The sequence below is a fragment of the Thamnophis sirtalis genome, unplaced genomic scaffold, assembly GCF_051295495.1.
Source record: "Thamnophis sirtalis isolate CommonGarterSnake01/CBP01778 unplaced genomic scaffold, rThaSir2_p1.2 scaffold_4, whole genome shotgun sequence".
In the NCBI taxonomy this organism is placed as follows: domain Eukaryota; kingdom Metazoa; phylum Chordata; class Lepidosauria; order Squamata; family Natricidae; genus Thamnophis; species Thamnophis sirtalis.
The window spans coordinates 67,429,523-67,442,325 of record NW_028261384.1 but is presented as its reverse complement, the minus strand read 5'-3'; the positions used below and the strand labels follow the sequence as shown (position 1 = coordinate 67,442,325).

Sequence of the window (12,803 nt, the reverse complement as noted above, 5' to 3'; positions counted from 1 at the left end):
AACTGTCCAGCATTCCATCCTGGTGATTTTTTTGAAGATATCTCCCACCTGATAGTTGGTTGAATTATAATTGGACTATGTACTGGGTGCCAAGGGGAGGGGATTGAATTATACATGATACTCTTTGCTTTCGTGCCTAATTAACCAGATTCAGCTTTGCTTTGCTACTGTTCATTTATAATTAGTAAAAGTACACTTGATTTCAAACAAATGGAGTTGAGTGGCTTCTTTCCTGATTATTAAATGAAGTTGCAGGTGAAAATAAGCTGATTCTCAATCGCACCCATCTCGGAGCTAACAACTACCGAGGGGGGTGCCCTCACAAGAAGAAAAGAAATGTCTTTGCATGAAAGTGACCAGGAGGAAGAAGAGGGGGCAGCGGCGGGACCATCTCTAACAGAAAGACTGGCCGAACTGAGAGTGGAAGAACCTGTCGTCTGTCCCAGATGGACTTGGGGTGTGGGACAGAAAGAGGAACCTGAGGAATTACAAGGTGGAGTCACAAGAAGGAGGCCAAAGAAAAAACCAGCAGCTGATTTGAATGGTACTGGAGAAGAAGACTACAAAATCTCCCACGCCATGAGGCTCCTCGAAGAGGCATGGACTGAACATCGAATTCAAGAGAGAGCAGTGGAAAGAGAGCTGACAGATGAGTTGGATAAAAGGTACTCAATGCATAGCTTAAGGGAAAGTGGAGGGGCCGAGGGGGGTTGTGCGCAAGAAAACCCAGAACCAGCCTCCCCCCTGTGGCTAGAGACATTCAAAGAGCAGGGGGGGGGGCCAGGTGACGCCAGATGGCAAAGGTCCCTCCGTAAAATATGATGGAGACCCCAAAAGTCTTGGGCTGTTTATTATTCAGGTCTGGAATTATATGGAAATATATGGACCTGAATTAGAGACAGATGAAACTAAAGTAAGAATGGTGTTATTGGCTTTGGAGAAGAAAGCAGCCGAATGGATGGTTGTGCTACATAAATGCAACTCCCCTCTCCTGAGGAATTTTGATGAATTTATGGCAGCCATGAAAAGAAGGTTCGATGACCCTTTGACCGAGCGTCGCACTTGGCTGAAATTTACGGCACTTAAACAGGGAAAGAAAACTGTGCCGGATTATGTGCAAGAATTTCAGGAATTATCAGCCTATATGAGGGGGTGGTTGGAAGAGGCCTTGCTGGATCAGTTCGCTGATGGCTTAGATAAGGATATTTACCAGCAATGCATAAACAGACGCCTTCCCCGTCGTTTAGCAGTTTGGTATGAAAACGTGGCAGACGTGGAATTGGATTTGGCCAGGATGCATTGCATGAGAGAGGGAGATGTTGAGAAATCCCCCCCAGCAATTCCTAAACCCCCCTCCCGCCCCAGGAGTGAGGGCAGGGGAGGTTTTGCAGGCAAAGCCAAGCCTTTCACTTGTTTCTGCTGTGGAAAGGAGGGGCATCGTGCTGTGAATTGCCATGTCAAATTGGCTCAACCCGCTCCACCCCCCCTCCAGAGGGAGGGAAAGCCGGAGAAAAATCCAAGCAAGAGGAGGGAAGCTGCGTTCGCTGCTGAGAATGTTTCCCGATGCTTCAAGCCACAGTGTCAGCTCCTCTCCATTAGTTAATTAGGAAAGAAAGACCATGAGACTCCATGCGTAGAAATCAAATGTACTTTTACTAATTAAGAATGGTTAAAAGGCAATGCATAGCGAAGTCTGATTAATTAGGCGCGAAAGCAGTTGATATATAGAATAGCCCATTCCCCACCCCTTGGCATCACAGTCCCAGTCCAATCATAAGTCTTCCAAATGTCAGGTGCAAGATAACTTCAAAAGGCATCACGAAGATGGAATGTCAATGCCCTTAGACCTGGCGGGAAACACCCACGCATGCGCAGTCCGATCAGTCGGTGAACTCCAGAACCTTCCACCAGCACAATGAGTAACCCCTCCCAAATACCATGGCCTCCCTCCCCATTTCATGGCAGCTGAAGCGATAGCAAAGCAGAAGCTGACACACAGGAGGAGGAGGGAGGCGTGAGCACCAGCTCGTCTGATGAATCTGATGATGAAAATTCTCATCGCTGGGTAAGTTCCTGAGCTGGCCCTATGCTTATTCCAATTGAGCTTAGGGTGCCCTCTTCTGGTGCAACAGAGAAGCTTTTAGCACTCCTAGATTCTGGGAGTTTCCGATGCATGATAAGCCTTGCAATGGTGGAAAAACTGGACTTGAAACTAAGGACTTTGAAAACCCCTATTGTTTTTTGCCAAATTGATGGTTCTATTGCGGGAGGCGGCCCTGCTCATTTTTTCACAGAACCCATAGAGATAAGGATGGGTACCCACCAGGAATTAATAACTTTTATTGTAGCGCCTGGGATGGACCGACCCCTTATTTTAGGACTCCCCTGGCTCCGTAGATGGAACCCACGCATAAACTGGAGAGAGGGTTGGTTACGTATTCGAACAACCACACCCCCTGAGGAGAAAGTTGAATCTCCGGACACTGATACTAATACCCCCACGTTGGCAGCCAGAGGGCAGGAGAGAATTGAGGGGGAGGAACGAATTCCAAAGGAATATTGGGACCTCAAGGATGTTTTTAGTGAAAAATCTTCTGACAAATTACCCCCCCACAGGCCCACAGACTGCACCATTGATATTTTACCTGGAGTAAAGCTTCCAAAGCCCCAAATATATTCCATGTCCCCTAGAGAAATGGAGGAAATGAGGAAATTCATTGATAAGAACTTGGAAAGGGGTTTCATTGAGCCAGCAAGACCCAAAATAGCAGCTCCAGTATTGTTCAGAGAAAAGAAAAATGGCTCTCTCAGATAGTGAACTTCAAAAATTTGAACGCGATCTCTGCCCAGAACCTCTACCCATTACCAAGCATGAAAGACATGCTGGCCCAACTGGGGAAGGGCCGTATTTTCACTAAGTTGGACTTAAGAGAAGTGTATTATAGAGTCAGAATTAAGGAGGGGGACGAATGAAAACTGCTTTCAACTGTCCCCTTGGTTGTTTCCAATTTCACATAATGCTGTTTGGCCTACAGGGGGCGCCGGCGGTTTTCATGCAGCTGATTAATGAGGTTTTACATGACCACCTTTACAAAGGTGTTATCGTCTATTTAGATGATATCCTTATTTACAGGAAAACACGTGAAGAACACGTGAAGCTGGTTCGTACAGTGCTGAAAAAACTCCGGGCGGCTGAACTCTACGCCAAATTGTCCAAGTGTGAGTTCCATCAAGAGAAGGTTGATTACCTGGGCTATCGCATCTCCCACAAGGGTATCAGGGCAGTCACCGAGTGGGAGGCCCCTCGTACATGCAAGCAATTGCAGAAGTTTTTGGTTTTGCTAATTTCTATTGTCAATTTATTCCCTCCTTTGCTAAGATAGCTCTCCCAATAACTAACCTCCTTAAGTCTAAAGGTGGGGCGAAATCCAAACCTAGTAAGCCGCTCGATTGGACTATGGACTGCCAAGCTGCTTTCGAGAAGTTAAAGTGGCTTTTTGCGGAGGAACCAGTCCTCAAACACCCAGACATGGATGCACCTTTTGTGGTCCAAGCTGACGTCAGTGACGTGGCTGTGGGAGCTGTCTTACTTCAAGCTAATAGCCAAGGAAAATTACAATCCTGTGCTTACACCTCTCGCAAACTAACCAACACGGAGAGACGTTGGGCCATTTGGTAGAAAGAAGCTTTTGCTGTTCACTGGGCTTTGTCCACATGGCGCCATTTTCTGGAGGGCGCCAAACACCCTTTCAAAGTATGGACTGACCATAAAAATTTGGAAGCTTTGAGAATGCCCAGAAAACTTTCTCCTAAGCAGGGCTCAGCATTTCAATAGATTTAATTTTACCCTGAAATACATTCCAGGTGGGAAATTTTTTATGGCTGATGCTTTATCCACGCTTCCTCAATACAACTGTTCTAAGCTCAGTGTGGTCCAGCCTGTCATTCCCGTGATGAGCCTCATTGCTCCTGTTGTTACTAGAAGTCAAGCAACTTCTAAGGTAGAGGTCACTCAGGACTTTCTTTCTGACCTAAAAAAGGCCCTTACTGGAGATGACTGGTTCCGACTGCACATGAATGAATGCACTATGAGAGATGACATACCTTGGATTGGGATGAAGTTATATGTTACTGCGTCCCTTAGAACCATTGTTCTTCAATGGGCTCATGACTCCCGGATGGCAGGGCATTTTGGATTCGTCAAGACTCTCCACCTCGTCAAGCGGCAATTTGGTGGCCCTCTTTGAAAAGGACATTGAAAAATGTGTTGCCAGTTGTCCCGTTTATGCTGCTGCTAAATGCCCTCCGGGTAAGCCCCAAAGGTTACTCTAGGCGGTGGCTCGCCCCATGGAATGAGATCTCCATGGATTTCATTGTCGAACTTCCTGAGAGTCAGGGGCACACTGTCATCTAGGTTGTTACCGACTTGTTCTCCAAACAGGTCCATTTCATCCCTTGCTCCAAGATTCCCTCTGCTAAATCTCTCACTAAGATGTTCATCTCCCACATTTACCACTTGCATGGGGTGCCCGGCCGCATCATTTCGGACAGGGGTGTTCAGTTCACCTCCCTCTTCTGGAAAGAGTTTCTGAAACGTATTGGCTCTGCCCAAGGATTAAGCTCCTCCCACCACCCTCAGACTAATGGGGCTTGTGAAAGGACTAATTCTGTACTAGAACAATATTTACGTTGTTTCATCAACTACCAACAGGATGATTGGGTGGATTTGTTGCCTCATGCTGAGGTGGCTTACAATAATTCAGTGCACAGCAGCACTGGTTTTACCTCTTTTCATGTGGTGTTTGGCCAGGATTTTGTGCCCATTCCTGAGATTCCTCGTGAGCAACCCCAAGTGTCGTCGCTGTCCGAGTGGAGTGATCGCCTTCAGAACATTTGGCCTTTGGCTCTCCAAACTCTGGATGCTGCGCACCACGCTCATAAGAAGCAGGCTAATAAAATACGGACTAAACCCTATGAATACAAAGTTGGTGATCAAGTTTATTTGTCCACTAGATTTCTTCAAACACCCCAAAAGTCGAAGAAACTGGGGCCCAAATATGTTGGCCCGTTTCCCATTGTCAAGATCATCAATCCTGTTTCTGTCCGGCTCCAGTTGCCTAAGTATCTCAACAGGTTTACCCTGTTTTTCATGTTAACCTTCTGAAGCCTGTCTGCACTTCTTCTTTGAGACCATCTCTCCCTCCTCCACCCGTTCCGCTTTTGATTGAGGGTGAGCAACATTTCGAAGTCCGTGAGATTTTGGACTCTCATAGACGGCGCAACCATGTCCAGTACCTGGTGGCTTGGAAGCATTTCCCCCCTTCTCACACTGAATGGGTTGATGGGTCCCATGTTCGGGCACCTCGTCTGCTCCGCAAGTTCTACTCTGCTTATCCTGACAAGCCCTGATTTTGGACAATCTCCTAATTTTCCTTTTCTTTTGTTTTTCTCCCTTCCCCTTTCCCTCTTTAATGTATTGTTGTTTGTCTGTGTGTTTGTGTTCTTTTCGTTTCTGCAGGTCTGACCGCTCTTTTCTGGAGGGGGGCCGGATGTCATCCTCTGCTTTGCTGCTGCTTTGGCTGCCATTGAAACAGGGAGGGGGGGCATGGTATTTGGAAGGGGAATCATGATGTGCTGGAGGAAGATTCTAGACGCTGACCTGACCATCTTACTGCGCATGTGGAGGAAGGGAGTTTCCTGCCAAGGTTAACTGTCCAGCATTTCATCCTGGTGATGACTTTTGAAGTTATCTGCCACCTGACAGTTGGGTGCATTATAATTGGACTATGGACTGGGGTGCCAAGGGGAGGGGATTGAATTATACATGATATTATTAGCTTTTCGCACCTAATTAAGCAGAATCAGCTTAGCTTTGCTACTGTTCATTTGTAATTAGTAAAAGTACACTTGATTTCAAACAAACGGAGTTGAGTGGCTTCTTTCCTGATTATTAAATGAAGTTGCAGCTGACATTCTCCCTTTGCTCCTCTTTAACTATACGTATTTTTTCTTTGTCCAAGTATCTATCTATATCTAAGTCTTGTATTTTATCATCCGTGTACAATCCTGTAAAAAATTCAAGGAAGGCCTTTTGGATCATATCCTCTTGATAAACTTCTTTTCCTTTATAATATATATTTTGGTATATTACGAGATTTTTGTTTCTTCCTGGTCAAATATGCTACCCATTTGCCAGGTTTATTTGCATTGCAGAAAGTATTATGTTTTGCATATAACAAATTCGTAGCCATCTGGTCTGACATCAGCATGTTAAATTTCACTTGTAATAGGGTAATTGCTTCTTTAATCTTCTTATCTCCTGGATTTAATATTAACTCCTGTTCTTTCTTCTTAATTTCTTCCTCTAGTTCCTTTCTTTTTTCCCCCTGTCTACGTCTATGTAACTTATTTAAATTTATTAGGACTCCTCTCATGTATGCTTTACTTGCATCCCAACCATTTCCATGGATGTACCCTTATTCATGTTAAAAACAAAATATTCTCTTAACAGTTTTTTACATTCATTAACATTTTTCTCATATCTAAATAAATTTTAATTAACCTCCAACACCTTCTAGATTCCTTTCCAAATTCCAATTCCATCCAAACTGGGTTGTGATCTGTTAAGGCTCTGGAACATATCTTCGTCTTCTTTCCCTTAGAAAGCAAATCATTTGTTGTTAATATGAAATCAATCCTGGAAAAAGATTGAGGTCTATCAGAAAAGAATGTAAAGTCCTGTTCTTTTGCATTTCTTTCTCGCCAGATATCTCTTAGCTTCATATCATCCATCATATCGAAAAAAGACTTAGGTAGTTTCGTTCGTGTTTGGATGTTTTGCAGGAGACCCTTCTTGTCCTTCTTGGTATCCAAAACTCTGTTCCAGTCACCCATTAAAATGCAAGATCTATCGTCCCATTGTATTAACTTGGTATGGAGCATCTTGTAAAATTTGTCTTGTTGTTGATTGGGAGCATATATTCCCATTAAGAGTATCTTTTTCCCTTCTAATACAAGTTCTATTGCAATATACCTTCCTTGGGAGTCTGCTTCAATTAATTCAGCTTTCATGTCCTTTCTTAGATATATAACTATACCATTTTTCTTCTCTGAGGTGGAGGCTACAAAGTGTTGTCCAAGTCTTGTGTTCATCAAATATTTCTGGTCAGCTGTTCTAATATGTGTTTCTTGCAGGCAAATTATATCATTCTTAAATTGTTTCAAATAATGGTTTATTTTCTTCCTTTTCTGTGGTGAATTTAAGCCATTGACATTCCAAGTTAAGAATTTAGTTATCATGTTTAGCTCCCTGAAGCTTTTTAAGAGCCATCTGGAAATCCTGTAGTTTGGTTTTCAGCCTGGCTCCTCCCACCGCTTCTGAGCTAGAATCTGTGGCTTCTTTAGCTGTTGCGTGCGTTTGTTGCAGAGCTTGTTGCTTCTTTAACTCTTGTTCTGTAAGTCTAGTGACCACATGGGTTTGTCTTTGCTCCTTCGCTCCTTCTACTTCCAGCAGAGGTGTCCAGACTTGGTCCACCTGGAATGATCCTTGAGTATCTTGCTGTCTGTTCTGTCCTTCTTGCTCGCTTGCTCTGGGTCCTGGAGGGAGGGGATTTCCAGCCGTCAGCATATTGCTGTAAAAATCTTTAGCCTTCCAAACTGAGTTAAGACGATATCTTTGTCCCAGGTAGTTGACCACTAATCTGGCTGGAGCTTCCCATCTGAACTGTAGCTGATGGTTGTTGGGTTCATCCACTAAGAAGGCATAGTCTTTTCTAGATCTCAGCATTTTGGGTGGGATTTCCTTCAGAACTATCTCCTCCTGGCCCCCAATTTGCAACTTGGTTTTGTAAGACTCTTGTAGTATCAAATTCCTCGTGTCCCTTGTGGCAAAATACACTACAATGTCTCTTGGAAGTTGTTTCTGTCTGGCAAGCCATGAATTAACTCCATTTGCCAGTCAAAGTCCCCACCTGGCCAGCCCAACAATTGATCAAAGGCTTCTGAAAAAATCTCCTTCAGGTTTTCTTGGTTTTTCTCTTTAAGGCCCCTTATTCTCAAAGCAAATTCCATCTGTTTGTACTGCAACATTGTAATTTCATTTTCTGCATCATCAACCTTGCCTTGGACTGCATCCATTTTAGTTACCAGATTAATATTGGAATCACTAACATCTTCCATTTTATCCTCCAATGCTAATACATAACCAGATAATCATTTAAAAGCATCTAAAATATCTTCTCTGATTTCTTGATTACGAATCTGCACCAACCCCAACACCTCTTCCGAAATCTCCTTGAAAGCAGCAGAAATCTTTTCCTGTATTTTAATTTCAATCATGGCTGCATGATCTTTTAAAGCATCATTTAAAACTCTTTGCAATATTTCTTGAGTCAGAGGTTCTCCAGCAGGAGAGGGGGGGGGTTGGGGGGGGGCAGCAATGACTTTAATTTAGTTGTCAGAGCAGGTGAACTCCCTGCGCTCTTTGAAGTCATAGTTGTTTTAGCTTGCTTTGAAGCCATTTCCTCAGTTAATCGTATCTTGCACCCAATTAATAAGACCAGACAGACCACTTGTTCCAGTTATTAGTCTGTAGCTTGCTAATAAATCACTGCTGATTTAGTGATCTTTAAATGATTTTAAGCTCTGTGGTAGTTTGTAACATCACAGCACAACTCCACCTACAAAACTCTTCAGCGCCATCTTTATCTTTCTGCCACGTAGTTTAATAGAAGGAATTTTTAGAAAAATGGAGTTAAAGTCTGTTAATACAATTGGAAGTTCTCCGGTATTTCTCTGCCTGTCTTGGATTCAGATATAAATCAATCATTGAGCAAGGGGTGGACGTGTGTCTTAGTTTCTGCAAAAAGGCAGAATGAGTCCCGGGGCAGAGTTCGCTGGGTTGCAGGGGGGCTCACACCTTCCACACCCCAGATTTATCTCCTGGGGGAGGTTAGTGGAGCACTTCCTAAGTCCAGCTATTCACCCCTCCTTCTTCGCCCAAAGGAGAGATAATGAATCTGTCAAAGAGCTGATGAATGCTGTTTAGACAGCTTAACGCAATCTCAGGACTGGAGCTGCTAAGAAAAAACAGCTTCTTCAGATGACACGTCCAAACTGGAGGGCACTATCTTCTCAGCAAGGATAAGACGTTGGAAGATCTCCCTCCATACCTTATATTCTCGGCCTGGTTTGTCCAAGAACTTCTTTATCCCTCTCTCTGCCAAACTCATCTTCCTCTGCCAAGGTTGCCCATCTGCTCCAGGGTGGTATGCCGGGGGAATCGGAAGGGTGTGCCCTGCAGCTTTGGGTGGATCAGGACCAGTGGTATCCTGTTGGTTTGAACAGGTGCGGTCTATAGGGGTGGGCATGGTGGCTGAGAACGGGTGGTGTTTCTCTTCCGAAAGGTTCTGTGCAACTTCATATTGCCATGGTGTAGCCAAAGATTGTTTTCGTTGTTGCTCTGCAGGTTGACTGTGTTGACTCTGTTCGTTCCTGTTCAAGTAGCCTTGAAGTATTGGCTGGAATTATTTTGCCTTGACGCTGAGGTTGCTACTTGCAACTATTTGTATCTCTGCTGGCTGAGGATTGTTTGACATTGCTGGGCTATGGTTGAGATTGCCTCATGTGTCTGGGTTCATCGGTTTAGGCTCTCCAGTGCTAAGGGAAGGATAGAGTGGTGCGGATTGTATGACATCAACTGTCTCGTTAGCTTGTGGGTTTGTTGATTGTTTCTGTTGTATTATGTGTTGGCCATTTACGTAGGCTTTGACACATGCATCTGGGTTCTCTGCTTCTCACTTCCTAGGATCGAAGTTGAGGAAGGCACCACCGGCCTCGGCCTGTAGAACTTTGGCCCATGTTAGTCTTTCTTTTGCTTCCCACTTGTGTCGAAGGTATTTCAGTTGAGCCTGAACTTTAGCAGCTGCAGCTGCCTTTTCTGCCTGAGTTTTGGCTATTTCTGCTGCCTTCTCTGCCTCCATCATTGCCAACTTCTCTTTCAGCAGCTGCTCTTCTCTTGCTGTCTCTAGATCCACCTCTGCCATCTCAGCTTCTATTAGTGCTTCTCCAGCTGTAGATATCTGTCACCTTTGGCTGTAATGGGAAGATTGCTGCGAGACGCTGCTACCTGCTTTTGATCGGAAAGATGAGACCTTTCTGGAGACGTGGGAGGAAGCTGCATGTGACTGTCGAGATGTCGTGTGTGAACGATGAGACCCCCCTGATGTGGCCTTCTCTCCCTGTGTAACTTTTGGACTAGATGAGGATGTCCTCTTAGAAGCGTGAGAGGGGGCTGCATGTGACCACTGAGATGGTACTCGCAAATGATGAGACACTTTGGATCCAGCATTTGTTTCTGATGTATCCTTGGGATTGGATGTGGACACTTGCTTGGAAGCATGGGAGGGAGCTACATATGACTATTGTGATGCTTCAGACTCAGCCTTCTCATCTGGGGCTGTCTCCCTCTTCAGATTGGATTGTATAAGGTCTTTGCTGCATCAGAACTGCTTTTTACATTCTTTGTTTAACATCTGAATGTGCAGCATTTCCTTCTGGAGTTCTTCATCATCATTTAGTTGTAACTGGATGTCAGTGAGGCGGTCTCCATAGCTTGTAGATTTTGTCCATATCTTTACTCAATGAACAGAGGCGTTTTGGGGGTAAATCGAGTTTGTCACAGAGATGCTGCAACTGCTTCCAGCCACTTTCCTGATTTCGATAAATCCCATCCCACTCCTCCAAGAGGTTTGACCGCATAATCTGTGTAGGCTTTCTATGCTGTCTTAGGCCATAGGCTATTTGACGTGTTTCTGCCTTTTCTGATAGTTGGACATCCGATTCTGAGTTTTGGATGACCAATTCTGAGTCTGTGGTGGGTTCAGGCATGGATTTTGACATGACTGACCCTTCTGCCATACTCAGGAAGATTCTATAACTAGGATTGACTCAGAAAATTTCTAGAATGTGTTATCAATTCTTAGAGTTCAACTCCCTTTTTGGCCACTAGGGTGCATTGCAAGACTTGAAGATGCAGGTGCAATTCACTTGTCTGCCACTAGGGTGCATTGCAAGACTCTGGCGATATAGGTGCAGTACACTTGTTGGCCACTAGGGTGCGTTGCTAGACTCTGATGATATAGGTGCAGTACACTTGTTGGCCACTAGGGTGTATTGAGAAACTTTGGAGATGCAGGTGCAGTTCACCTGCCAGCCACTGTGTTGCTAGTATTGGCTTTCTGTTCAATATTGGAATTCCTAAGGATCTAGACCTGGCCTCGGAACCCCTCTTGGACCTGAGGCTTGATACCTCCTAAGGGCTTACGCCTTTTCCGAATTCACAAACAATAACAAATCAGCAAGAACATAACTTGTACTCACTTTTAATTCATTCAGCTGGTCTGCCTTATGTTTCTTTTGGCTGTCTGCAGGCTTGCATACCCTAAGTAAGTTGGCCTCTTTATTGCCTCTCGTTGCCAGGACAATTCATCAATAAAGTTCAAAGGAGTTGGGAGGTCTGCTCTGGGCTGCTGATCTCTTCCTTACTCAAATTTCATTTGCATGGAGATTTTTCCATGAGGCGTTTACTACACAAAAGACTTATCTTCTTGTTAGGTTGGGAAGGAAAGCGGGGTTGCTTTATCATGCGAATCCTGGTTTCCTTTTAACACACTTTCTTAATCACAACAAAGTCCTTCATCTCAAGAGAGATAATCAGCCTTTCTCGCTGAAACGGGATGTTTCTCTTTGCTCCAAAAGGGGGTGGGGAAATTCTGGCAGCTTTTCTCAGTTAAAAGGCAAATGGAGTTTGGGATTTCACCTCAATGTCTTATTTACTCAGGAACTTCTGGATGGGGGCAAATCATTCATCATCTTTTTACTTGAGGAGAATAAACTTCAAAGCCTTTTCGCTCTAAGGAGGTTAAAGGATTTCTAATGTCTTTTTACTGTTCTGCCCTGGGCAATGAGGTTCTGCTTGGGCAGCCAGTTAACTCCACGCTTAGGAATATCTTTCAGATCATGTTTATTATCAGGCATCCTTAATAGCAAAACTTACAGTTCAGTGTTAAGATTCTTCTGACTTTCCATGATCTGTCCCATCATGTAGTGTAAAAAGACATTAATTCCTCTAACCCATGCTGCTGGTGCAAAGCTACTTCTGGTAGAACTGAAGGCGATTCAGTGAGTGCTCAGTAATAAATGATTGGGCAGTGGGCAGAGTACCCCACTGCCCAATCAGGGAGCACAGATGTGGTCACATGTTATGGAACTACATTTCCCATGAGGTAGATTCTTAAAGGAGACAGTTCTTAATTCCTACACTAGCTATATACTGCTGGGGCAGCACAAGAACTGCTTTTGTTTTATTCATGTTGAAATGATGTACTCAATAAAACAGTTCTTTGAGAAAACTGAAAATATCAGAGTTGCTGAAATGGTTGGCTTCATTAGTTGTAACCTTGTTGTTAAACCAGCTTTAACTTCTTAAGCTTTAATTAGTGAACAACCCCTTCAGATCCTGAGCTCAGGCTGCCTACCTGATCACTTTTGGGAGGGCAGAGAAGACTCAGGGAAAAATTAAAGGATGGAGTGAAAGGGAGAGCCTGTGACCAAGTCTGGTCGAGGTCCAGTGAAGAAGGTGCAGGGGATGGGCAAATAGAGGGGACCCTGGGTTTCATTAATGTCTGTGTGTGCTTGTGCTTCTCACTTTCTAGGGGGATCGACTGTCAACTTTGAAACAGATCAGGCTTGTCACAGTCATTCTTTCCATTTCTCAGCTTATGTGTGTGTGGGAAGTCTGTAAT

General features: G+C 44.3%; 1 protein-coding gene across 2 annotated transcripts in view; it reads left to right on the top strand.

Moving 5' to 3' along the window:
- Positions 1–12,803, top strand: part of HERPUD2 (HERPUD family member 2) — a 249,514-nt gene that overhangs the window by 166,207 nt on the left and 70,504 nt on the right. The window contains exon 8 of one of the 2 annotated variants that reach the window (XM_087713078.1): positions 5,519–5,808. The exons of the other annotated variant lie outside the window; for it this stretch is intronic. Coding sequence (XP_087569204.1) covers positions 5,519–5,524 — 6 coding nt within the window. The 3' untranslated portion in view covers positions 5,525–5,808. Of the gene's footprint in view, positions 1–5,518; positions 5,809–12,803 lie in introns of those variants that run through there. 2 annotated transcript variants of the gene reach the window in all.